The 27,022-nt window shown below is 39.3% G+C and overlaps 2 protein-coding genes across 3 annotated transcripts in view; one reads left to right on the forward strand and one right to left on the reverse strand.

Moving 5' to 3' along the window:
• Window positions 1-9,972, reverse strand: part of mettl24 (methyltransferase like 24) — a 36,377-nt gene extending 26,405 nt beyond the window's left edge. For both annotated transcript variants that reach the window (XM_063495115.1, XM_063495114.1), the window contains exon 1: window positions 9,341-9,972. In XM_063495115.1, the coding sequence (XP_063351185.1) occupies window positions 9,341-9,682 (342 nt within the window). In that variant the 5' untranslated portion in view covers window positions 9,683-9,972. The remainder of the gene's footprint in view (window positions 1-9,340) is intronic.
• A 4,647-nt stretch (window positions 9,973-14,619) lies between these two features.
• Window positions 14,620-26,393, forward strand: slc22a16 (solute carrier family 22 member 16). The gene is made up of 8 exons (XM_063496305.1): window positions 14,620-14,663; window positions 18,128-18,604; window positions 19,853-19,970; window positions 22,231-22,792; window positions 24,092-24,219; window positions 25,453-25,562; window positions 25,906-26,005; window positions 26,146-26,393. Exons 1-8 carry the CDS (start codon window positions 14,620-14,622, stop codon window positions 26,311-26,313), a joined length of 1,707 nt encoding a protein of 568 aa, XP_063352375.1. The 3' UTR covers window positions 26,314-26,393.
• Window positions 26,394-27,022: the final 629 nt, after the last annotated feature.

Genomic DNA, 27,022 nt, shown 5'->3' on the forward strand with positions numbered 1-27,022 from the left:
AGTATTGTGCGATCAGGACATTGGACTCGAGATCCTGACACTGAACGCCCTCTGTCCTCCATTGGGTGTCTTTGTGTGATGGCAGCTAGCGCACAAAGCAGACTCACTGTAACATAAAGTGCACTGAGTGATTTGTGACTTTCCTCCAGCAACATGTGGTTTGAGGTTGGGTTTGTACAAAATAACACATTTAAAAGTTGAGAGTGAAAGCTCCCAGCTGTTATCTTAACAGTTTGACAAATAAAAAGAGTATTAATATAGCCTTGGCTGCACTAGGGCCATGTGCTCTCAGTTGTTTCTCATGGTTAAAAAAAAGTGCAGATAGCTTGCTCATGAAAGTAAAATAGTCATATTTCTATAAACTCTGAAGAAAATAGGTAATTGATTATCTGAAAGCTCTCTCTGTGCTCTCCCCGACATAACTTGGCACAACCACGTAGTAGCTTGTTTTCTTTTGGCTGGACTTGGATACTAATCTCATATTGAGAAAATGAAGCTACGTGCCTGTCTAGAGCTGTTTGTTTTTCTAGGGGATGGTCTACGCATAATCTGTGCTGCAATGTCACTGCAGCAATATGATCCAAAAGTTGAGAAAATCAAAGGTTTTGTATGTCTAAACATATTTACACCCCTTTCTGTGATTTTTCTGCCTGCGGTTATTGCACACCTTCTTATGTAGCCTGCTTGTGATCCTGCGGTAAAAGCGGATTATTCTGCTTGTACTGTTCCCTAAGAAAGATCACTTAAATAAAGTCGGTTTTGCACTCAGTGTGGCAAATGCAAACCTAAAATGCCACAGCAGTGCGCTTGCAAGTTTCAGTGAATTAACAACAAAACCTACATGATTTCTTAAAAGTTTATAGTTTGCACATGCATTTGTTTTGCATTTGACTTTATAAATATTTGACTTTAGTTTAGTCAATTAGCCCCCCCCCCCCCCAAAAAAAAGAAGAATAGGTTTCAAATTGTGAGTTTAGATTGGTGATAAACACTAAACAAACAAAAAGATTTATGATTTCTTTGCTTTGTAAAGTGACTAAGTGAAGATAGTGTCTGCATAGCCTTTACTCAATACATTATTTATGCACAGTTCATCTGCAGAATTGCATTATTTTTTAAAAGTAATGCAGACTTGATGGTCACTTTGATGGAGTACACTCTGATGTAATGCTATAGGGTTTAGGTATAGGGTAGTAAATGTGCTAAAAACATACCAAACCACTGGTATGGTTCTTTAAAGCTTCATAGACTGTGCATACTGAGGAGTTTCTCAGGCACTTTTATCTATATTTATATTTATTTTTGGCAGGTGTGTCAGATTAGCTAAAGTTTATATTGACATTTCTGACAAGTGACTGAAGAGAAAAATAAAGCTCTCTTATTAAACATAAGAAAATGTACAGTGACTACTCAACTCATGTGTTACAAATTTGTCATTATAAGATTATATACCTTTTCGTGGAGTTCATATAGAGATATAAATATTTTATCTGCAACATGCAGTGTTGCTAATGGATATGGAATTTTTAGCTTAAGACCAGGCAGGTAATGTACCAGCTTTCTTAGCACAGTTCTTGTGACTTCTTAGTTCTCTGAGCATCTCAGTTGGTGCTTAAAGGTGGCAGTGATCTGACTCGAGTCACACCTTTGGGATTATACAAGGTCAACCTCTTTTCTTCTTTTCAGCAGTCTTTTCTCTAGCTTTCTCTGTCTGCGGAGCCAAATCTTTCAGTTTTCCGTGACATAAGGAAGGTCATCGGGTTTCTGCTTAAGAAAATCTACTGGGACCTGATACCGCCTGGCAGAGATTGAAGCAGGATTGCTTTTTCTGTTCTCACTTTATCCTAACACTGAGCTAATCAATGCTCAGGAGCATAGTGTTCATTGATAATCAAGCTGTTACCCATTTAAACAAAAGTAATTAAAAATTGTCTTGCAATGAATGAATTTGTGTCTCAGCTAATTAAAAGGATAATTTGAATTAAACTGGAGACTGCTTTGGCTTGTTGGTTGTTTTTGAATATTATAATTATAGGTTTTGAGGCCATATAGTAGTGTTTATTATATTCCTACAGACAACAAATAGAAGCATGTAGTTTGCATTTTTGGTCATCTTTCACTTTAGTGGTTTGATTTACTCTTATGAGAAAAAGACTGATGCAATCACTGTTTTTGTCTCTTACAGTTGTAAATTGATTCATTTTGACTCAAGGCTACAGATAATGTGAATTGGATTTTGCAGATCTCAAGTCCATAGAAATGTTGGAGATTGTGCGGAGAAACGGAAGCTGATCATTCACATGTATTTTGGAAGTGCATAAAAATAAAAAAGTATTGGGAAGATCTCAAAATGAACATAGATAATATTCTTGGTTATACACTCCCAAACACCTGTCAAGTGATGTACCTTGGAAACATAAAGGAATTGGTAAAGAAGGAAGACATGTATCTAGTAAAAATACTACTAGCTACTTCTAGCTACAACAAAGAAAGCAATCATAAAAAACTGGTTACAACCAGACCCTCCCATCCAACAAGATTGGATTAGGATTGTAGAAGGAATCTCAGAGATGGAAAGAATTACATACAATATTAGACTGATGGGGTGTAAATATGATAGACAATGGGGGAATAGGAAAGCATTTTTAAGTGGCACCAAAAACTAGACATAATAAGAGATTTGCATGTGATCGAAGGCGAAAAAAGAAACTCCAGACTGTTTGTTTGCTTGTTTGTAATGTTCTTTACTGTAACATTACTAACTAAAACAATACTAACTAAAACTAATAAAAATTGAAGTTGCAAAAAAGAAAAAGAATTAGATTTTGGAGCATTTGTCTGTAGATGTCGTTTGAAGCTGGAGTTTGAGCAGTCCCATTACATAAAAAAAGGTAAAAAAAACAGATGCATATATTCCTTTTGTTTTCTTTATAGTGCAGTAAAAATCAGGTAAGGGTAGCATTACCGAGGTTTACCGTGATTCTGCAAACATTATGTAGGTAGCAGGTAGTGGATAATAACTGGACATGTGTAACTTGAGCTTATTATATAATGTTGTACTACAGAACATTTCTAACTAAGTGGACAGCTCATTCTCTTTCTCTTGACAATGCTTTCTTTAAAGATATAAAATATTTTGGGAACAACTTGAAAGAATGGCAAATGTGAAATGTAAAACTAAGATCAGAGGTCAAACGTGACACAATATTTGGATGCAAACTATAATGTGATATTTAGAATGCCTGTATGCCAGTATCGTTCCCTACATGTTGTCGACAAATATGCAGTTTTCTACAAGACTGCAAGAAGCACAATAGCGACAACGACAACATCTGACTGCAGCCACAAGACGGCAGTAATGTAAAGGATGGATGCGCATATTAATTGACAGGCGACAAGCTTTATGACAGGACTGTCTGAGATGAAAGGAGAGAGGTCGATTTGCTTTGGTACATTTTAACTTATATCTGTTTTTAGATTTGACAAGGCAAGCAGTGCCTGCCTTGCTTGTCCCGACGGAACACCACTGGTAAAATTGTCTAAATTGAAAAAAGAATCCATGGTTCAGCTTTGCTTTTCGCTAGTGATTTACTGTACTTACAGCCTGTCTGTGGGCTTTGAGGTTCAGTGTGTTTGACATGTGATTGGCAGCCGACCTATCTACAAGTAATCTCTGAATGATGCTGCCACTGAATTCCTGAGTAAAAGCTTTACAGTTCGCACACTCTCAAAATACATTCACAGTGTGAAATAGGACACTGTGGATATGAAAGGGAGACTTGAGAAGATAGATATGAAGTGATTTCTGGTACAAGTAGCAATTTATGAATAGTAATCCATTTCTATATGAATTTTGATGGTGATGATGTTTTAATTTATTAATGATGGCAAGGTTGATTTTAGATTTTAGAGTACATTACAGAGAGTAAATGCAGCAGTAACAATCAGTAATGTCTTTTTTTGACAGGAAGCAGTCAGACTGAGTAGAAAGTGTCCTTAAATTAAAGAAAGTTGCTCCAAGCACAGATTTCTTCCTCTTGCTTCATAGCAAAATTGTGGACTGAAACAACATCACTTTATTAAGATTGATCAGTATGATGCATGCTGTTGTTGCTGCTGAATTTAACTGCGTTTAAGCAGGAAATGATTACAAGTCAATACTTTGAAAAGCACAAGCTCTATTTAATGTTACATTTCAGTGTTATCCATTTTCCTCAGTGCCAGAAGTGTCTTTCTGTAACACAGCTGAAAACTTTCTTAAAATATCAGTAACAAAATTACTACAGATACACCTCTTAATTCTGAATGCTCTGCTACGCTCAGCTAAAGAATTTTAAACAACACAGTAATTTGTCTTTTCAGTTTATACAACCTCAAAACACCCATAACGTCAGGGGATTAACATTTCTTTACAACATACTACATCTTTTTATGCTTTTTATAAAGGTTATTTATCTAGAAGACTCTTGAGATGGACAATCTACAATGATTGTTGTATTGTTAGGTTTGCTGTACATTTGTAAATGTACAGCAAAGACAGCACTGAAGTATTGATCACTGGTAGTGCAGATGAGCTGTTAATGCAAAAACCTATTAGCATCACAAACCATACTGTACACAGAATTGGACAGGGCACTAAACTACTTCTTAGTCATGTAAAGCTTTAAAGATAACAAGATGTTTAGTCTTCACAACAGATGCAACAAAACTTTGACGCCCAACTCAGAAAAAGTTGATATCCAACCTGAGTGCTTCCTCTTTCCTTAACATCAGCATAAAAATTGTGTGCCAGAAACTTCATCATGCATGTGCATTGTGTAATTATATTATATGGACCATACAGGGAAAAATTGAGATTACATACAGACTCCTAATACTGACAATTTGTTGCACCACTACAACTGCTACACATCAGGATATATTTTTACCACTTTTTTTGTTGCAAACCTTTTAACCTTATTATGGCTACATTATACAATGATGGTATTTACTACTCTTATCCATTTATGGCGTTATGGCGGCCCTTCCTCTCTAACCAATGGGAGGATAGTAGGTCAAAGCAGAATCAGCACAGAAAGAATAGTTGCTTAAATTAGCAGATATAATATGGTGACTTCTCGTGACTTTGCAAGTCACCAGCATTTCAGCTTGGGAGATGGACCTGCGTTGGAGTGTGTAGGTTATATATTTTGTGCGTGCGTCACTGTGAGAAAAGGCCAGCAGTCTGTTTATGGCTGTTAAAGTCAGGGGGCTGAGTCATCAGAGCCCTGCCGTGTTTGCTCTCTTCTGTCTTTCTTTCTTTAGCCCTTTTCAAACATTGGATACGTAACATTGCTGTCCCTGTAAATGTGTTAAATGTGACAGAATTCTGCCATTCAGACATTGGTTTGCCCGTGTTTCCCCTTCCACCCCCGCTGCTGTTGTTTTGACCAGCACATTTTATATCTGTCTATAATTTACCAACTCACCCCTCTGCTCTTTTCCCAGCGGGGAAGAAAGCCTGCATGAGGTAAATGATTCAAGAAGACTCGCGCGTGTGTGTGTGTTTTAACGTGGATGTCTGACAGCCAAGAGATTACATTTCCTTTAGATTGGTTATAAAAAAAGACCCTGAGGCTCTCATTCACACTCATACCTGTACAGTTTATTAAGGGAGACAGAATGTGTCAGCAACCGTCTGTTATTCAAGGTGGTAAAGTGAGGTACAGTAGCAACCTCTCCTGTGCTTTACCCTCTTGAATGAGTTTTAAAATGAGATTTGCCTTTTCTAATGACCTCTCACTTCATCTTGCTAAGAAAATGCCTCAAAGCTGAAAATCTTTAACGTCTGACATTTTCAAAGTGTAGCAAAGATGACAGATCAGCAAGTGCTGTGTTTATAAAGCTGTGGTACTTAAGTTGCTGGTGTGCAGTAAAAATGTCATCGACCAAGCAGCTAATGTAAAAGGGAAAATATTATATATGGATTTGTACAGACAGCTATGCATTACATCTGTATATCATTAAGCCCTAATTACTAAACACAGGCTTTATTTTATTCTTCAATTATCTTTTACTTTTATTCACTTTTGCTCAGAAGAACCTAAAAACTGTTAGGCCTTGTGCATTTTTGATTAGTTGGATGACCACTACTTTATCCATCCATCTGGGAATCTATCCCAGGTATAACCTGATAACCTTTCAAACCTATCCTCTATTTACAAATTAACATCTTTTGGTAAGGGGATGAAGCCAGATTACTCAGAGAGGCACAGGACACAGAAACTCTTAGAAATTTGACCGGTGGATTTGAACCCTGACTTCCTTGCTATGAGGAAACTGTGCAGGAACCTACTTTGTTCAGTGCTTGAATATTTTGTGATCTAATGACTTGCTTCTTTATCATATATGTGCAATGAGAAGACTTGGAGACCACAATTACTGTAAAAGGCTTAAAATTTAGATAAGAGGGCCTTAAAGTGCGAACCAAAACTGCAAATATAAATATCTGCACTCAAACATTATTTTCCCTTGCAAACACGAAGCAATAGTTTTAAGTAAAATGAAACTGAAATCTATAAAATCAAAGATTTATTTATTCAAATAACTACAAATTTAGGATAATTTGCTTGGTATAAATAGAATGCATACCAGTCATGTCAATTTCATTTGACCTGATTCCATTAAATTTAATGTTTTACGTTGCACTTCTGTAACAACACTGCATGGAAAATTTACATGTAATCAAATAACTTAAAGTCAGCCATCTGGTAATAAACGTTATTTGACATTTCTAAAAAGCTCCTGAGCAGCTATTGTACTTTGATGCTGGATTGTTTTGTCAAATGTTGCTTCCCTTCTCAAGAACAAACTTAGAAACTCGTGTTCAGCTGTTGCTTGTAGCATTCTCAGCAGATCTGTTACAGATTTTTAGAATCTGAACATAACAACTGATACTCTAGTCTATTTGGATGGGGTTTATTAGTGCACCTCTGAATACTGCCTCACGTACATGTTATCAATCGTCTGGTCAGAGCTGTTTAGTTTCATGAGTCATCTGTAACATAGATGCAGTCATATGCCCCTTCTTTTATGTAATTCTTGAAGATCATCCAGCCATATAAAGAGGTATAAAGGTACGATTATCTTTACTAATTATCAATTACCTTCACAGCAGCTCACAAGGAGGTAAAAGTGAGAATGAAACCAGTTCTGTTCATGGTAGGTGTAACACCTTCCACAATAGTGGCGTGTTGATACAGAAAACTGTTTTTGCAGTTTTCATACTTACTTTCATACATACAGAGTAACAGATAATAAAAATAAGAAAAGGTTATATTTGAAACTGTCTGACCACTTAAGCCTTAACTAATACCATCCGTCTTCTTCTTACCCAATTTAGCATCAGCTGGAGACTATGCCAACTGCCATAGGGTGAAAAGAAGAGTGCACCTTGGTCAGATTGCCAGTTTGTTGCATGCCTAACACAGAGAGAGACAACCATTTGCACTCACATCCACACCTATGGGCATTTCAGAATAACTAATTAACCTAACCCCACTAAGTGCATGTCTTTGGAGTATGAGAGGAAGCCAGAGTACCCACAGACAACATGCAAATGCCACACAGAAAGGCCCCAGCCTGTGTGTTGCTGTGCTGCCCTAACTGATACCCAGATCTTTTAAATGGCATAGAAAGGTGGACTGGGATAGGGTCTACATGCTCTCATTTTTACAGTACCAGGAAACACTCAGAATATTTAACAAATCATTCAGTACATAAATTCCTAAATCAGTGAGCGCTTATAAAAGCACAATGCTTTACAAAGCCTCACCGGAAATTAGGTTTTAAAATGTAATTTTCCTCTGTGCTTCTGAAAAAGATCTTGCTTGTGCCGGCTAAGCTTTGTTTTCATCCTGCCTGCAGAAAATTGAGCTTCAATAGGAGATTCTCCTTAAGTTCCTCCATTGCTATTCATCAAGGTCACTGGAGAAGTCCTCGTCATCTTCCTTGCAGAACGGCAGCCTGCAGCTTTTTTTATTTTATCTGAGATGCATGAATATGTTCAGGGAGAAGAAAGCAGTATGCGAGCGAGACAGCAAGAGAGCGATGTTCAAGGAAAAGAGAGAACATAAGAGAAAGACAGGTTAGAGAAAGTGGGAGGCGGGTTTGAAGTTTTAAAGTGATTCAGACAGCAGAGATGAGGAAGCAAAACGGAGCATGAGAGGGACAAGGTAACATGACAGAGCAAAAGCGTTAACACACATCTTCGAGATGAGAGGGAAAGGAAAGAAAAGCACAGTCTAGGTAGAGAGGAAGCGAGAGAGCTAAATAGCAGCAGCGCATGACACAGAAAATTTTATCTGGGCACCTCCAGGGCATCTTAGGAGACAAATTTTATGTTAGAAATTAGGTGGAGTGAGCATATGGTGCTATGTAATATTGATGGTGCACAAGTGCCCATCTCAAGGCATGGGATGATAGCCCTGCAGTGATTTTCACGGCATTTAAAACTCTTGTGCTTATGCTTCTTTGTCTCTAGTTTAGGTCATTAAAGATTTAAAGACAGAAAAGCGAAGAAGCATTTATTATCCCAATGTAACAGAATGAGAAACCAAAGTAGGGAGGAAAGAGCTCACCGTGTGTGTGTGTGTGTGTGTGTGTGTGTGTGTGTGTGTGTGTGTGTGTGTGTGTGTGTGTGTGTGTGTGTGTGTTGCTGGTGGGAGGGTTGACAGAAATTGGCAGTAAAAGGGGAACAAAAGGAAGAATGATGGATGGGAAGATCAAATGACAACATGAAGGCAACGACGGAGAGCAGAAATGAATCAAAGGGAAATGCATGAAGAGACAGCAGAGGGGAGGGAAGTGGAGGGTTGTTAAGCTGCTGCACTAACACACCCTTCGTGGGTCACAGGGTCAAGCTGCTGGAGTTCATGCATGTGTGTGTTTGAGTGTGTGTAAAGTAATGTTTGCTCCAGAACACACAAATGAAGCGTTTCTTTGTTAGAGCTGACTGTCTTAGATTTGCAGCTGATGCATTAAGGGAGTGCTTGATTTGTCATTGTGTGTTAGGCCAACACTTGTTCACTTGTCTCAGAAAAATAAATGCAGTCCTGTACTGCCAGAAATCTGAGTGGCAAACCCTCTCTTCTTTGACATCAAAGCATTTCAGAGGCACTCGTTGAACATGCATCAATTCTGCTGCCTGTTCTTCCATCATCACCCCTCTGGGATTTACCGAGCATTAACTCAGTAGTTCTTACTCAGTTTCTCTATGTCCCGCACCACTGATCTAAGAACCTTGCAAAAATCTTAAACACAACAATTAAGAGCTAAGAAGTTGATGGTATATCAAACATACCTTTCTGTGTAGTTGCAGAGGCGGGCAGCATCGTGGTGAGGGGCCCTCTCTGTCTCCCTCAGTCTTCCTAACTAGACTGTCCTTCTTCCGTTTGTGAACATAAGAAATTCTCCTTTTAATGCTTTTGCCCAGCTCCTCTGCTTCTTCTGCAGACACCTGTTTCATTTTACTCTGTTCACCCCACTTCTGATTAGATTTAGTTGGACGTCTCAGAACCAAGGGTGCTGATGCACCCTGCCAACCCCTCTCCAGGTAAAGATGAATGCACACACACACAGCAGTGAACAGAATGCCCAAACGCAGCAGCAGTCCCAGAGTGAGTCGCTCTCTGCCCATGTCCATCTACTGTTTTGTCCTCCCTGTCTCTCTGGCTCACCCAAGTCCAGTGTCTCAACTCAGAGTGTCAGTTTGATTGCTTTTTCTATCCCATTTTGGAAGTTCTCTTCTCTTCTCTTCTCTTCTCTTCTCTTCTCTTCCCCTTTGTCTCAAGGCTAAAATCCACCTTTACAACAACAGCGGTAAGTTAATGAAATGCAAACATTTCAAGAACACCTTTGCTCATAAACCAGCACGCACGCACACATATTTGTGCTTCCTGCATGACTGTGAGACTGTGTAAGTGCTGAGGCTTTGGAAGCTGAGAGTGAAGTGCAGTATATGCCACCCTCTTTGAAAACTTTGGAAACTCCCTCCTCACACTTGTAAGTCTCTTTCTTTCTCTTTTTTTTTAACCCAAACACACGCCCCTTTAATTTGCCTTCTTTTTCTTTCTGAGGTTCACATCACACACACACACACACACACACACACACACACACACACACACACACACACACACACACACACACACACACACACACACACACACACACACACCACTCTGTTGTTCTTCCCCCTCCTTGGTGCTGCTTCATCCCGCCCAGCAGAATCTCATGTTACGGTGTAGCCCCAGTTATGGGCTGTGTCTCCTGCTCCATAACGGGTCCATGCAGGATTTCCTCTCAGCATCTGTTGGGCTCTCTCTGGACACAGCAGCAACATTCATACACGAATGAAAGTTTAAGGATTTGTGAAAAGTCTTTTGAGGTGCTCCAATGCAAACATTTTGTTAGAGTGATAACTTTCTAAAAACTTTTTGGTTTTACTCAGTTATTTGAAGTCATTACTCTTGAATTTTGTCTGTGTGCATATGTTTTTTTTAAAAAAAGTAATATATTAATTCCTATATTTTTCTCTGTTATTGTACAAAGTTAAGAAAATGTGTGGGTTTTTTCACATAAATTCCATACTTCTCTCAATTCCTGATTTAATGAGGGCATATTTGATATTTTGGACAAGAAGAGAACATTTATCTGGTGTTTTCAAGCTTCCTTTTTTGTCTTTTTTAGGGGTGGGGGAGGATTAGACCTTACAACAAAACTTGAGAATTAGAATTTGCTTGACGTGGCACTGCTAAATGTAAGAAGAGGCAGATAATAAGAGAGCTGATCTCCCACCTACTGTTTGGAATCAGTGACAGCCTTTTTGAGCCTACAAATAATTCTCTGCTGCCCCCCTTTGAAGTACAAACAACACTCCTCTAAATACCAGCTTTGGCACACAAGCCAATTACAGTGAATCAAAAAATTAGAACGGGAGAACCAGAGAGAATAAAGGATGTCGGGTACAGTATGACAATCTCTGCTGCCACCTTGTGGTTAATTCTAAACAGCTGCATATGGAAATGATTACTGTTTCTTCTGTGTGATTACACATAAAAGCGTCCAGTTTTTACCTCAAAAGAAGTTGGAAAAACTCTAAATTTTAGACACGTGTTTTGTATCAAACATGTAGCAAAACAATGTCTCTTTTGTGGTTTTTCAGAGATGGCGACGCAGGAGACTCTCTCTCTCTCTCTCTCTCTGCAGACAGCATTATTCATATTGAAATGATTTGTCCAGATCTGGTCAAAATCAGCTGCCACGTGGAATGCGTTTGTTTCTGGCTGCCCCCCTCCCCCCCTTTTTTCATATCCTCCAACAAAACAGGGTCCAGAGAGAGGTCATTTAAGCTCTATCTACTCACATCTACTTTAAAAGCAGTGTCTCAATATGGGGCCTGATATCACAGACCGATAGACCACCTGCTAATGAAGCAAAGGCAAAAATGCCTGCTGGGTAAATTTGATAGCGGCAAGGCTTATAACCACACAGTAAGCTCTAAGAGGGCGAGAGTAAACCCATACATGTAATTATAGGTTACAAAAAAAATATCTAGAAATGAAAATCTCTTTTCATGGTTAGATAAGATAAACTGTCTAAGTTGCTTGCAAGCGGAATTTACTCCATGGTATTTTGTAAACAGCAGCTGGTCTGATATCTGCAGTGGCGAATACAGATTTCATAACACAAAAAGCAGGAAAACTGGAACAAGCTGGACTAATACAGGTCATTCTGCACCATAAAATCAATGTGTTTCTTGTTTTTTGGGGAACACACCGATGTCTGGATGAACGGCTGAAGTTTTGCACAGTGGGAAGCGGCCAGTTGTATCAGGAAGAGGTGAAGGTTACCGTGTGTTTACTTTCAACTGGGGTCCAAAATGACACACACACACACACACACACACACACACACACACACACGTTTTTAACAATCTATTACATAAGAATAACTTGATTGTTTTATCAGATTCAGGTCCTCAAAACATGACTGATACCTAAACTACAAACACACACTGTAAATACATAATAAATAGCTGGCATGGGTCTCAGCTCACTACTCTTGAGCCTTGGGAGATAATTGTGTAAATGAGCAGTGGTCTAAGTTACCTTGAAAAATGACACACCCCTATGTTACATTTTCTCAACTCACGTGACTGCAGAATAAACTTATTGTTATAATAATATTGTTATAATAAGCTTGTAGTTAATGACATTAAGTAATAATTCCACAGTTGGGATTTTTGTGTACATTTGTGTAGTCTCATCTGATATGTACACATTGCACAGTCAAGATTAACTGGATCATCAAAGAAAGAAAGAAAGAAAGAATGAATAATAATAATAATAATCTTAATGTATATTTTTAGCTTTTTATTTACAACAATGGTAACATGCTCACATACTGGTTTAATAACTTAAGGGTCAATATGTTACAAGGTTACACATCTGAGGCAATAAAATAAACCTGTTTGAGCTCCTTTTTTCCACACCTCAATAAATGATTGCACAGCAACCAGTGGCAAAGATAAGCACCTTTTACCCCGAGAGACCGCATGATATACATATGCATACATACAGAAAAATCTGTGAAAATTAGCAACACTTCAAAAACTGGGATAAACGATCAAACCTATTCACTGGACTGACATAGCTGTAAGAATATAAGATATAGTTGCTTATATTCCACACCATATAAACGCCATACAGCCTCACTTAGATGTGGAAGACGATTTACAGCTGACCATCTGTTTGTGTCATAAAATCGTACCCTTTTACATAAAACAAACACATTTGTGAAATGCAATTGGCACAAATGCAACATGCAGTCTTGCTAATAATGTGTCAATTACTTTTTAATGTTTAAATGTTAAACCTGATGACTTTCAAAGCAGACCCGCTGTTAATTTCACGGTAACACGCTGTTTAACAAATTGCCACAGTCAGCACGTACAACCTATTTCAATTATCCTTCTCCCGTTTTATTTCCCAGATGAGAAGGTGGAGTGAAAGCAAGTCAGTGTGATGGCAAAAGCAAACGCTGTGTAGTTTATAGTTTGTACTCGTATTCCTGCTGAATCCAGCCAAGACAAGATGCAGTGAGTCAATACAGGCACAACCGCTGAACGTATCAATCATTAATCAAAGGATTCGATAGGAGCACTTGGACAAGCAGAGACACAGAACGGGCTTTTAAGTTCTAGATGTGGGTCTTGTACAGGAGTGAATAACCTGTGATCTCACCCCAGAAAAATGTGGTGAAGAAGATTAAATGCATTAATTAAATGCATTCATTAAATGTTTTTTTAGTCGGTCAAACTAAAACCAAATAAAATGCACACTTTCACAGAAGTAAGCACTTGGTCTGTAATCCATTGCTGCGTATACAAACACTACCCATGCCAGCTGTGTTTATGGTTACAGCTGTTTTGCTTTTTTTTTTTAATTTGAAGCAAACTATACATTTTGGAAGTTTGGATAGTTTATTAGAGCCATGTGAGGATGCTACTTTGGAGTCTGGGCATTTCTAGCTTTCTTACTTCTTAAAATGTCAAATGCTTACTTAAATAAGCAATTAAAATAGCCATTGTTGCTGTTGCCACAATTTTGAGTGAGCTAGCCAAATGGAAAGAGGGAATGATTGCTGGTGCAGAGACAGGACCTTGAGATGATTATGAACCCAGCAGCTCATTACTGCTTTGCTTAAACTGTAAACACCAGGCACATTTAGAGCAACTAGTTGTTTCAGTGGCCGCTTGTGTATGTTGACCCTGATAGGGGTTAAACTTTACACGTGGACGTTATGCAAGGATAACTAGTTAACAACAGAATAAACAGATCTAATACTTCTACACCGGCTACATCACAAGTTCTCCAGTTTGCAGATAGGTATAGTCACAGGTGTATCAAAGCAAACACCTCTCATCACTACTTAACTTTGTATCAAAATGTGAAAAAAAGCCCTTGACTGCATCATGTGTGCCATTTCCACAACAAAAAGTTCAAATTAGACTGATAAAACTAATGTAATCAAAGAGGTGATGTCATCAAACAAATGTTAAGTCATCATACAGACCTTTAAGTTCCAAAACATCATCACCACTGATTTTCCCAGCTCATTTGGGGGTTTTACGTGAATCTGAAGTTGGAAAGACACCAGTCTATATATTAAAACCACCCAGTCACGTGTTACCAATTATGAAGACGCAATTCTGGAAACGCGTTGTGTTGACTTTTTCATTTTAGTGTCGCTGAGGTGTTGCACTCTGTAAACGCCCCCTCCACGGAGAGCATGTGTCGAGATTTAAAGTTAAAAATAAAAATTAAAAAGATTTGGGGCAGTTGTCCTTTTCATTATATCTGGGAAGAGAAGAGGGCGTTTGTTTTAACAGTAGCGTTTCGCTTATAAGGTAGTTGCCCCAGGAGCTCGAGTCTGTCAATAGCTGTGTGTGTGTGTGCCCCTCCCAGCCTGTTTTCGTGAAGGCCTCTGTTCATTATTTGGTGCTGATCCGCTCAGGAGCTGCTGCCCGCCAGGGAGAGACGCACCGGGAGCCACCGCGCACAAACGCACCGTCAGAAAATGTCTGTGGAGAAAGTATTCGACGAGCTCGGACATTTCAAAAGGTACCGTGAGGATTGGCATGTTTTCTCTATAGTCAGCTGTAACTTTACATTTCCTTTATTCTTTATCTGAGCTGGGGGGTAATTTTGTGGTAGGAGACACCAACTTTAGAACCGTAAATATTCCACATCCCTCTTCACATTACAATTTTGAAAACAAACACTAATGAAAGTGGGAGATGACATAATTTGTTTTACAGCAATGATACGGTATTTTTATCTATAAAGATATACAGTGTTGGGAAGGTTACTTTTAAAATGTATTCCAGTACAGGGCTCTAGACTAACTTTTTGACATGGGCGCACCGGTACGCCTAACTTAAAAAATTTAGGCGTACCGGCACAAAAGTTAGGCGCACTCAAATTTTTCAACCGCTTCGCTTAACACCGCAGTTTTACATGTGCACCTTCTTTGGGGGGGAAGTCCATACAGACAATATTCATTTCTAAATTATTAACTAACAATCGTGTGCTTAAAGTGCTTTGTCAATATTGTAGAAAATGTTAAACTTAATCATCATCTCGGCTCCTCTGACGACCTGTTTGCTGTTGCATGCTGCTGAAAGGCAGTGGGGAGAGGGGACACTTGGGCAGTGCATTTATTGCAGCATAAAGTGTGTTTTCTGGATACACTGCTGCTTTTTCAGCATTCAAAGATTGATGGCACCATGTCAGAGCTGGCTATGAATTTCAGACGGATCAGTCCTTAACACAAAAGTTATCAATAGTTCTTTTCATCTTTTCTTATTACCCACACCTACATCCACTTCTCTCAGGCCTAGGCTGCTCACTAGGGCTGGATATCATCACTGATTTCTATAATCCATTCGATTCCGGTTCTCAAAGTCCTGATTCGATTCAGTTTAGCCTCAGACAGTCAGAAATATTATAATTCTGATCATTTATCAGTACTGACACTTGTGAGACTTCATCAGAATTGTGAACATCACAGCAGATGCCTTTGTGTCATAGTAACTGAGAATAAAACACAGAAAAACATGAAGGAGATTTTCCTGGTCTGGCTTTTTATAGCAGATAACCTTAAAAATATTCTGCAATTTTGCATAATTTTAAGGAGTTTAAATTTCTTCAGTATTAAACAGCAGAAATTAGGCTTTCTTGTCGGACGTCATTTACATGAAAAAAGAAAAGACAGCGCTGTAAACAACGGTAGACTGGTGGGTAATAAGCGAATGAATAATCCAGAAAACAGAGATTTGAGACGGGAAACTGTTCTTGAAGTACACACAGGGAGCTGTGTAGGAAGTGTAATTTTTATCGTGGTGGAAGCAAAACAGCAAAAGTCAGAGGGAATTCATGACGACATTGATCAAATGTGAAGCGCAGTTTGCTGCTTCTTTTTGGCTCGGCGAATTTTGGTTGGAGAGACAAAACCTGCAGCTCAGAATCAGCGCAAAAAGACGGAAACACAGCGCGGACCCGACGCATCAGAATCGCTAAGCTCCGACAGCGTGTCCGTCTGCGGGCCGTCCGGTGAGAAAGCCGAGAAAGACAAAGCTGATTCTGATGCGTCGGGTCGCTCTGTGTTTACGTCTTTGTGTGGAATCCGTTAATGAATTGATATCGCCTTATTAAAGCTACTCACCTCCCTCTTCTACCTGCACTTTCCACTGGACCACGGCCAATCAGAGAGGTCCCGCCCCTGACTATCTCTGATTGGTTTAGTCCACGATAGGGGCATAATGTGTGTCTGTTGTTGACCACACGGAGAGTTGCAGAGATTTTTTTTTTGTTACCCAAACAGGTGCGACCAAATGTTGGTAACAGTTGGTCGCACCGGTGCGACCAAATGTTTTTTTTTAGTCGCACCACGGAAAAATTTGGTCGCATTTGCGACCAAATTGGTCGCACTCTAGAGCCCTGCAGTACAGATTACAGAATACATGCCCCAAAATGTATTTTGTAACGTATTCCGTTACGTTACTCAATGAGAGTAACGTATTCTGAATACTTTGGATTACTTAATATATTATCAGGCTTTTTACAACTACATGAATGTACTACTGCTGTGTGATTTATTACTATTACTGAAGGTCCGCGGCTCCGAATCGTAGTAAAGGGACCTCTGGCTAATACTAGCTTTACTTTGTTGTCTGGGTCAAGTTTGAGACAGAGAGAGGCGTTGAAAGGCTTCTCCAACGGAACTTATTGTTTCGGAGGAAAACACGAACACGGTGTACACTCGAGTCAGGCACTCTTCTTGGCTGCAGTGGTTATTATTATATTTACATGCTTCCAGCTCCCGTTTCTGCTCGATGACAGCTCGTACTTTTCCACTTTCCTTTTTCTCCCTCCTCGGGCTCACAGACACATAACGGGTATGGCAGTCCATTCTCCCTGCAGCACGGACTACACTGCCCATGAGGCTACATTCTTTAGGGCGATGCCTGTAGCATTCTGCCTATTAGCTTAGCACAACAACAACAACAAAAAGGCGCGTCGCCCTGTAACCATGGCAACCGTAATGCCGCCTGGAACAACAGAACAACAGCGCAAACAAAACCCAAACAGTCCTGACCCGCTGTGTAATCCATTTATTTCAACAAAGTAACTGTATTCTAAATACCACCTTTTTAAACGGTAACTGTAACGGAATACAGTTACTTATATTTTGTATTTTAAATAGGTAACGGCGGTACATGTATTCCGTTACTCCCCAACACCGAAGATATATCCATGTTTCAAAAAGGGGGTGGACATTCGCTTAGAGAAACTTTTGTCACCTCTTTGTAATTTTGAAAAAATAACTAATTACAGTTAGAAATAGGCCTGTGTATCTTTAGGAGACACATGGTTAATGTATTTAAACTATAAAGTTTATATATTAATTTTTTAGCAGGCTTTTTCAAAATAACTTAATAAACACACTTGGAATTACGTCTTTCTGTGCGGGTTGGTTTTACCTGACTACCTCTCCATCTGTCTAGTTGTTTTTCCGCTTTTTAACCTAAAAACGTTTAGGGTTTTATTAAAAAGCTGGTAAAAAGTTTTAACTTTCCATACAGGTTAGGTACACTGCTAAAATCGCGAGTCACCATTAATTTCTTTATATTTTGAAGATGGAGAGGAGCAAGGGTTGGATTGAAAATGAGTAAAAAAAAAAAAAAGGCAGCCAGTGTCCAAAGAAGAACATTGACAGAGCTTCAGAAAGCCTGGACAACTATTGCACAAAGCCACTTGGAAAAATTACAAGAAAGTCTGATTCCTTGGAAGAAAACCAAGACATGAGGGGTGTCTCAAGATGCTGTCTATGATATAGACTTGCTTTCTGAATAAATTACTACATTCAAAGCAATTGTCTTGAAACGATAAGCTGGAAATGTCTTTTAGATTCCATTAAAAGTTGAACTATTAAGGTTGCCTTTGTAGAAGTTTTTTGTTTTTGTTTTTTTGGTGATACCAGAATAATCACCACAATAATTTTCCTGTATTCTCCTTCTGTCCAGATTTCAGGCATGTCTGTACTTTGCGGCAGTCTTCCAGGCCATAGCTTGTGGAATCCACTACCTGGCCTCAGTTTTTCTGGTGGAAACTCCAAATTTTGTGTCTAGCGTGCCCGGCAACATCACCGACGTTCTGTATGGTAACGTGACAGCAAGCAGCCTGGAAGAAATCTTACCAGTCTTCAAATCAGGTAGTGGACCGCTGGTGGTGAAGACCGCAAAAGGAGAACAGTGGGAGCTAAGCCGGTGCCGCTGCACCCTTCGCATCAACCCAACACACTTTTCGTATGACTTCGATGGCAACAAAACAGTGAAAGAATGTACAGGGAACTTTGTTTATGATCATACCGAAGTTTACCAAAGCATTGTGACCGACTGGGACTTGGTATGTGATAAAGAGTGGCTGGCCAAGCTGTGCCAGCCCACATTCATGCTCGGGGTGCTGATTGGAGCGCTGGTGTTTGGGGACGTTGCTGACAGGTAAGCAGGGGCTGCTATAAGATGAGGTCAAGGTTATTTTCAGGCAACATGTAGAGTCAAAGACAGGGGTTAAATGTTACCATGTGACACTTTTGGAGTTAAGTTTTAAACGGGAAGGGCTGTCCTGGCATAGACTATATGTTCAAAAAAAAAAGGAACTTGCCAATATTTCATGTAGTTGTAATTTCAGGACGTATGGCTTCGCATTAGGTCAAGAAGGTAGTGGAAGGAAATTATTATAAGTGAAAATGAGGCAGGACAAGTGAAAGCATAATTAATGTAGATTGGAAAAAAAGAAGTGGAAGGTAATGACTGGAGCAGAATGCAAAGCCAGATTTGAGTGGTTAGCATTTACATGTGCAGGGGTGGCTGTAGCTCAGGAGGTAGCGCAGGTCACCTACTAATCGAAAGATTGGTGGTACGATCCGTGGTTGCTCCAGTCTGTTTGCCAAATATCCTCTGGCAAGAAACTAAACCCAAGTTGCTCTCCGAATGCGAATATGTGTGATTGTTAGATAGAACGCACTTGAGCAAAAAAGTGAAAAAATGCTTGCGTGAATGGGTGAATGAGGCTTGTTATATAAAGAGCTCCGGGAGAGTAGAAAAGCACTATATAAGAATCAGGCCATTTACCATTTACAGCAGTAGCAGAAAGCAGTCAATCCTCTCCTATAGCAGATCCTAGTAATCACTCTGGAGAATGCAATTAATAATACCACACATATTATGCTAATATCTGGCTCCAGTTTTTAAAAATTATTTAACAGCAACTTACCAAAAGTCATAGTTTCTGTCTGAAACAAACCATAATTCCTCTTCCTTTAATCCAACTTATATTTGATTGGCTGCCCCTCTCAAACAGAAGGTTTGATCAGGAAGTGGGCAGGGCTGTTGGATACACAACCAGAGCTGTGTGCTTTACATGACTATACTAAGGCTATCTGCTTTCATTAAGATCATACAGAGCCAATAGTAGAAAAAAAACCAAACTCTGTTTAGCTCACAGGGATCACTCGCACATACGATGCCTTTATTATTTGATCTGACCTAACCGTAACTTCATGCACAAGTGTCATATTCCTGTCGAGTACTCATGTCGAAATGATTTAATACCACATGCGACTGTGATAACTTTATAAGCCCCTTTTAATCGATTCCTTAACTGAATATACAAGCTCTTTTCTCTTCCTCTGTTGGTCTGCTTGCCTCTGTCATTCTTTTTCACGTCGTTTTCTCTCTCTCCACCAGAATTGGCCGTGTGAAGATTCTGATGCTCACCAGCGTTTGTCAGTTTGGGTTCGGAGTAGCTGTAGCATTCTCCGGAAACTACTATTTCTTTGTGGTGCTCCGCTTTCTCCTTGCTATGGTGAGTTCAGTGTGGGTACGGTTGTGAATGGTTATGCACCTGTGCGTGCGTGTGTTTTGCAAAAAGCCAATGTGGGACAAGAGAAGTGGCATATTTGCAATGTTCTTCTTGCAAACAGCCACCAGTGGATGTTTCTCAACTAAACAACCTCTTGTCCAGTCCCTAATGTTCTCAGGTAATATACTTGAATACACCCCCTGTAGGCATATTGCAGCTAAGCCAACATGCAAACCAAAAATACCCCTTTAATATGTAATTTAAGGAAATGTGACACAAACAGTGACAAACGGGTTTAGTTTCTGTCTTTATATTTAAACATGGGTTTGTTTGCTTTAGATGCAGATTATTTCATATCTTCTTAAACTAACACCCCACGGCAAGGCGGTCTGTATGGTTACAAGTCCACATGTCAGTACATTAGCACTGAAAGGGCCCTTTCAGTCTGTTTACTATTTCACTCCTTTCCGTCTTCTACCATCCCCCCGATCCTCCTCAGTTACAGCTGTTGTTTTTCACATAGAGTCGGGCCCTCGTACACTGATACTGCACAGCTACACTATGAAACCACACAGCAAACCTACAAAGACATATCCCCAAATCATTTCTATGAACTATAAATTTGTTGTATGCTGGTACTGTGTACGACAAGAGCATGCAGTCAATTTCTCTTTGCTTCATAAGTTCATAAGGTTGAACACAAAGGCTATACTTCAGGTTTACTAGCATGATCATAACCTTATATTTAAAGCCTGAGCAACATAAGTTATATAAGACTGATACAGATATTTGCTGATTTGGAAAATCTGATATTCCAATATATCTACCGATATTTTCCAAAACAGATTTCCCTAACATTTGTTATGTGTAGTTATTTACTTATTTGTTTATATTCTGTCCGTCTCTGTTCGGATTAGCTGGTTGTTGGGCGTTTCAAACAGGGAAGCTGCAGAGTGCCATCTTGTGGACAAATTATGGTACTGTGCAAAAGTCTCGAGCCACCTCTCACTTAGCATTTGCAGCTATTTATTGAAACATGACCTAACATACAAGGAAATACAACAAATAGGGCAGATTCTGTAAAGGTCTAACAAGTTTTAAAGGTAATATTTGGTATGACCACCTTTATTCTTTGACAGACCCTGAACTCTCACTTTCTAGTAATTTCATTAAGTTGTCTACAGACAGGAATAGTTCTCCATGCTGCTTGAAGGATATTCATAGCTCTTCTTTGTTGGCTGTCTTATGTTCTGTTCTCTATCAAGATGATCCCATAGCACTCTGGGGAGGCCAATCCATGACTAATAGTGTTCCACTGTGATTTTTTTTTCTGTCCAGGTGTAATGGGTTTATGATTATTGCCAGTATGAAAAATGAAGTGCAATTACATTATTTCCTAACGGTATTGCATGGTGGATCAAAATCTTATGGTGTTCAAAATTCCATCAATTTTGACAAGATCCCCAACATCACTGGTTGAAATGCCACCTCAAACCACGACACTGTGTTTTAAAGATGGCTGCGGACAGTTGCTATTGTACCGCTGAACTGACATCCTCTGGAAATATTGATGATGACTTAAACCAAAAAATTTAAATTTTGATTCATTACTTCATAAGATCTGTTGCCACTCAAATTGAGTTCAAGTGTTGTATAATTTGGCATACCTCTGCCTTTTCTCCCATTTCCCTTCCATAAGAATGCCTTCTTGACAGCCACCTTTCCACTCAGACCGTTTCTGGTGAGGCTGTAACCAACAGTAAATGGATCAACTGATTGACCAGATGTATCTTTCAGTTCTTTGCTGTTTTTTTCCCCCCAGTTCTTGCTTGAATGATTCATAGGTCAGTGTTAAGTGGCTTAACAAACAAAGAAACAAAAAACACAAACCTCCCAAAAACAAATTAAACAAAAGCAAAAAAAAAATTCAGCCACCAGGTCAGATAAAAAGTCTGGAGTGAAAATGAGTGAAAAAGCAGCCAATGTCCAAAGAAAAACTTCAGAAGGCCTGTTTCTCAAGTGCACTTTAAAAATCTTAAGAAAGTCTAGTTCCTTGGAAACCAAATATTAAGAAATGATGGGTGACTCAAGACTTTTGCACAGTACTAAAAACAACATCAACATCTCTTATTTTATTTTTTTACATTTTCATTTCTTGGCCACTAAATGCCAATACCAGTAAATCTAGTTTTATTTATTTGTTTTCTGTGGAAAACTGCTATTAAAATGACTAGTTCCTGTTTCTCATCTTTCCTTTTGGCAGGTGTCTAGTGGCTATCTGGTGGTGGTCTTTGTCTATGTAACAGAGTTCACTGGCAACAAGGTACGCACATGGACATCGATGCATGTGCATGCAGCCTTTGCCGTTGGCGTCATGATGGTGGCTCTGACTGGTTACCTAGTGCGGGTGTGGTGGATCTACCAGATAGTCCTCTCCATATGCACCGCACCTTTCTTGCTCTTTTGCTGGAAGTTTCCCGAGACCCCCTTTTACTTGATGGCCAAGGGCTGCTATGAGGAAACTGAGAAACTGCTGAATGTGATTGCCCGTGTCAACGGCCTTGAATGCAGGCTGAAAGCTGAGGATCTCCTGGAGCCAGGGAAGAGAGAAGATGGCAAAAGTCTGCTGAAGGGAGACACAGAGGAGCAGTCATCCAAGCCTGAGAAGAAGCTAACCATCGTGGACCTGTTTGGCAGCTGGAGGATGGCCGGTCGTACATGCACAGTGTGGGCCATCTGGTTCATCGGCAGCCTGGGCTACTACGTCTTCTCTCTGGGCTCAGTAAATCTGGGAGGAAACCAGTATGTTAACCTCTTCCTCGCCGGTAAGTGATTGTCACATGAGTGTGAATACACATAAAAAGGAGGAAAATTTGGTACTGAGATTGCAAAACTATAAACATGTACTTAATATTGTGGTCATATTGGCACATATTTTTTTTAACCTTTTTTTTTTGTCAGATGTAGAATAGTGTCTCTGCTTCTTACTCTACTTCAGAGTGTTTCCAGTGAGTCTGGAGATGATTTAGTTAGTCTGTTCAATCTAAAAACAACTCAACAACAACCAAGGGATTGTTTTTAAGTTGAGCAGAACCTTATGTGAAAATTTCAAAACACAGTAAAAATGATATGTTCCTCTACTTTGCTTTGTTTAGTGCTCTGTATATGTAACCGAGAGTGAAATCAGACTGCGAGGACTCAACAAAAATAGCAGCGCTCCATCCTTAAGCTAAATGGCTTCCTCGTGGTTTTCTGTCTGATTGAGAAAATAGGATTTACAGTCTAACAAACATCTTTTAGTTGAACTGATATAGTGTTCATGTAATGCTATTTGAAAACATGGGATTTTATTTAACCTTTGACTCAGTACAATCACTTAATTATAAAATAAGTTTGCAGAATTTATTACTAGCTGTGACTTAGGTAGGTAGGTAGATAGAGTATTGATCCCACAAGGGAAATTGTTGACATTAGACAAGAGTAAAGCTTGTGGCAGATAACCAAATGTGTAACCAAGTCGACCAAGAAAAAGTACACTTACCTCCATCTTTACCTAGAGGTTGAGTAGAAGAATATTTCTGCCACCTCTCCCTTGAAACTGTCATGAGTCTAGAAGCATGATTGGATAATGATGTTGTTTGGCTTGTTTTTGTGTTTTTTGTTGGGTTTTTTTGCATTTCACAACTCTCCAATAGATTTCCATTCAGGACAGTAAACTTGAAGGTTTTTTTTTCAGATTTGACTGGTGATTCTATACATGCAGATTGGATGTCTAGGTCATCATTGAAATTGAGGTTAACATCAAAATGACTTCTGAAATGTGTTTTGGGATGACTGCTTCGTAATATAATTGTAAATTATGTTAATTCAATCACAAAGTAATTGTTTTAAATGAATTGTCTTGTATCTTCACGCTCAACAGAAAGTGTATTTTTAATCTTGATCATTTAATTGCCAGAGGAATATTTAGTGAGTGATCCCCATTTACTTCCATTAGAGGCACAGTGAAGAGCATATCTGGGAGGCAGCTTTTCAGATGGTTATTTAGGTCCTCCAGATAGAATGTCACTGTCAGTGCCAGTGATAACCCCTGACAGAGAGCGGCTGTGGTTGGTTGTTTCCAGGTGCAGTGGAGCTCCCCTCTTATCTGGTTGGCTGCTTTGCAATGGATCGGATTGGAAGGAAGAAGACGTGTGCCCCAGCTCTGCTCCTGGCCGCGGTCGCCTGTTTTCTCATCATTGTGGTACCTGCTGTACGTACAGAGATGCCCCCACCCCCCCCAACACAACCACCACCAAAAAAAAGTTCAGCTGTTCACAGAAATCCGCATTGCAGTCATCTTTAGGTGCAAGTGTCAGAGTTCAACAGCACCAGCCCAGTGACAAGGCGATAAATCAGACAGTCCAAACTGTGCAAGTGCATGTACTTTAAGAAACTCTCTCTAACATGTGTAAAGTTCTGCAACTTCGCAATCCGAAGCTATACCGCCATGTCTTTTTTGGAGGGAAGAGGCTTCGTCTTGGTAACTCGTACAAATGAGCCATGGTTGTAATCCTGCTTCCTAACTGCATGCGGAGCTTTACACATGTGACAGTGATGCTACTGCTTACAAGATAGAATAAATATAGCATAGAGTTACTTAAAGTACTTGTACTCTAATGAACTCGACTGTTATTGTGATGTATTTTCTTGTCGCTGGACTGGTACTAATGAGATCCGACACTTGCAGCTCCCAACATGTGTTCTGAGCTCTGACCCAAATTAGCACTGTTCATGGATGAGCTGGCAAACAGCTGGTACTTCATTTTTAAATAAATATGACCTTTGATCTTAGGAGCCATGCAAACAGTGAAAGATGGAAAAAAAAAATAGCAGCATGGAGATGGCAAAGATTGCGACAACAGGGACACGTCTAAAGTTCTGCGTTGCAACCCTGCTGACACGGCAGTAGCGACCCTTTTACTCACACCTGTTCATTCCAGCTGTCATGATTCCAGTTGCAGTCTCATTAAGTTCCAGTTTCTTGTTTCCAGCACTTCTTAATAGAAACCACACTATAGCTTGGCTGTATACAGTTTATACACTGCTTTGTAGTCAATGTGAATTAATAATCAAATACATTTCATTTTACATTCAAGCTTATTCTTCACTTAGTTACCATATATTAGCATGTATGTTTTTATGGATGTTTTAAGTCAAGGGCATGTTTGACACACAATCAGCATTTGTCAGAGAGTATAATAATGAAGTAAATTATAGTGACTGACAGAGCAACACTTATTTAGTTCGTTAAATCTCTGATGAGCATAGGCAATTTAATCAGGTGTACAAGTACTTAAGTACAAGTACTTACTTGTGCTTCCTTGAGTTTTTAAAAGTAGTATATGCGCCTTGAATTTACTTTTGTTATTTGGTGCTACGTGATTAAAGCTAAACTGAATTGAAATCTTTGTCTTTGTTTTTCTTTCTCTCCTCATTTTTACAGGACATAGAGATCCTAACTATTGTTCTGAGTATGATAGGAAAGTTTGCTATTGCGATTGCCTTTGGTCTCATCTACCTCTACACCTGCGAGCTTTACCCGACTATCATCAGGTAAGCACGCTAAAGAGCTTTGTTTTTGTTTTAAGGGTTTGCTAAAAATGCTAAAACTATTATTTTTTCATATTGCAAAAACTAAAGAACTCTTTATATGTGAAACAGAAAATTCATGCATTCATATACAACCATAATTTGGAAATCATTGCATTCTGTTCTTGAGAGCTTTACTGGAATAGGGGTTTGTACATTGCTGCTATATTAAGGGCAAAGTTTCATGTTTGAATCTTCCACTTTCGAACTAGCTAGATCTGTGAACTAAATTTAAAAACTGAAATCAATGCAATATTCCGACTTTTAATTAATTCTAACAGAGGGAGTAATGCTGCTCTTCCTCCAGGTCTTTGGCTGTAGGTAGTGGCAGTATGATGTGCCGTGTCGGCAGTGTGGTGGCCCCTTTCTGTGTCTACCTGGCTGACATCTGGATCTACCTACCTCAGGTATAGAAATGTATTTAATGTTTTAGCTGTCAACTTGCATTTGTTCTCATTTATCATAGTTTATTTCTAAGTTTACCCTTACAGCAATGCTAAATTAAAAAATTTCCCCCCCCTTTTTGTCAATCACGACCTGTGTTTAGCTTATTGTGGGAATTCTGGCATTAATTTTTGGAGTACTCGCACTGTTTCTGCCTGAGACCCTTGGCAAACCTCTGACAACCACCTTGGAAGAGGCTGAATCTCTGGGACGTAAGCCCAGCAAGATGAACGACAGACTGGAGCTGAACCAGCATGGAGCAAAAGCTTGAGCCGTACACTTCAGGGAACACAGAGATCTACACACAAGGAGACAAGCTGTGGAAGAGAGACGAGGTGACAACAGTTAAGTACCTGGAAACAAAAACGACATCGATTAATAGGATGGTTGGAAAAAAAGTGAAAAACAAGAAAAGATAACAGGTTTTTATGATAACTTGTGAAGTGACTTTTTTGTTGACATTTTGTTCTGTAAAGTGACCAACAGCTCGATATTTTAGAAGGCCTGAGAACTTCCTCACACTCTTCTGCTCTATGATGTAATCATCACAAAACAATGAAAATCATGTGCCATGTGTGGTAATTTGTGAAAGCATACTTTGAGTTGACAGACAATAGAAAGACTTTAGTTATTTTTAAATTAAATTAAGTTTTTGTAGTTATAGGCAGAACAAAAGCAGATTTTTATGTTAGGTCGTCAGGTGTTTCTTGCCCTGTTGGGCTTCTTTTAAGCAGTGTTTCAGCACGTATCCTCCTGCTCTTACCACAGTGTTAATATTACTGACAAGGAGTGATGACCAAAACTATTAAAATCAGACTCCAGCTGTACTGAACCAAGTTATCCTTTAAAACAAAGTTAGCAAGGCTAAACTGCTGCACATTTTTTGACGTCTCCGACCATCTGCACAGATCATGGCAGTGCTATTTTATATCATAATAAATCGTATGTCGTGCATCTAGAATGTATTATTCTAATATTAA

This window comes from Pelmatolapia mariae, linkage group LG15 (assembly GCF_036321145.2).
Source record: "Pelmatolapia mariae isolate MD_Pm_ZW linkage group LG15, Pm_UMD_F_2, whole genome shotgun sequence".
Lineage (NCBI taxonomy): Eukaryota > Metazoa > Chordata > Actinopteri > Cichliformes > Cichlidae > Pelmatolapia > Pelmatolapia mariae.

Coding starts and splice junctions, on each gene's coding strand:
- slc22a16 (XM_063496305.1), top strand. CDS start 14,620: ATGTCTGTGGAGAAAGTATTCGACGAGCTCGGACATTTCAAAAG. Junction 25,563..25,905: donor CTTTACCCGACTATCATCAG/GTAAGCACGCTA, acceptor CTCTTCCTCCAG/GTCTTTGGCTGTAGGTAGTG. Junction 26,006..26,145: donor TCTGGATCTACCTACCTCAG/GTATAGAAATGT, acceptor ACCTGTGTTTAG/CTTATTGTGGGAATTCTGGC.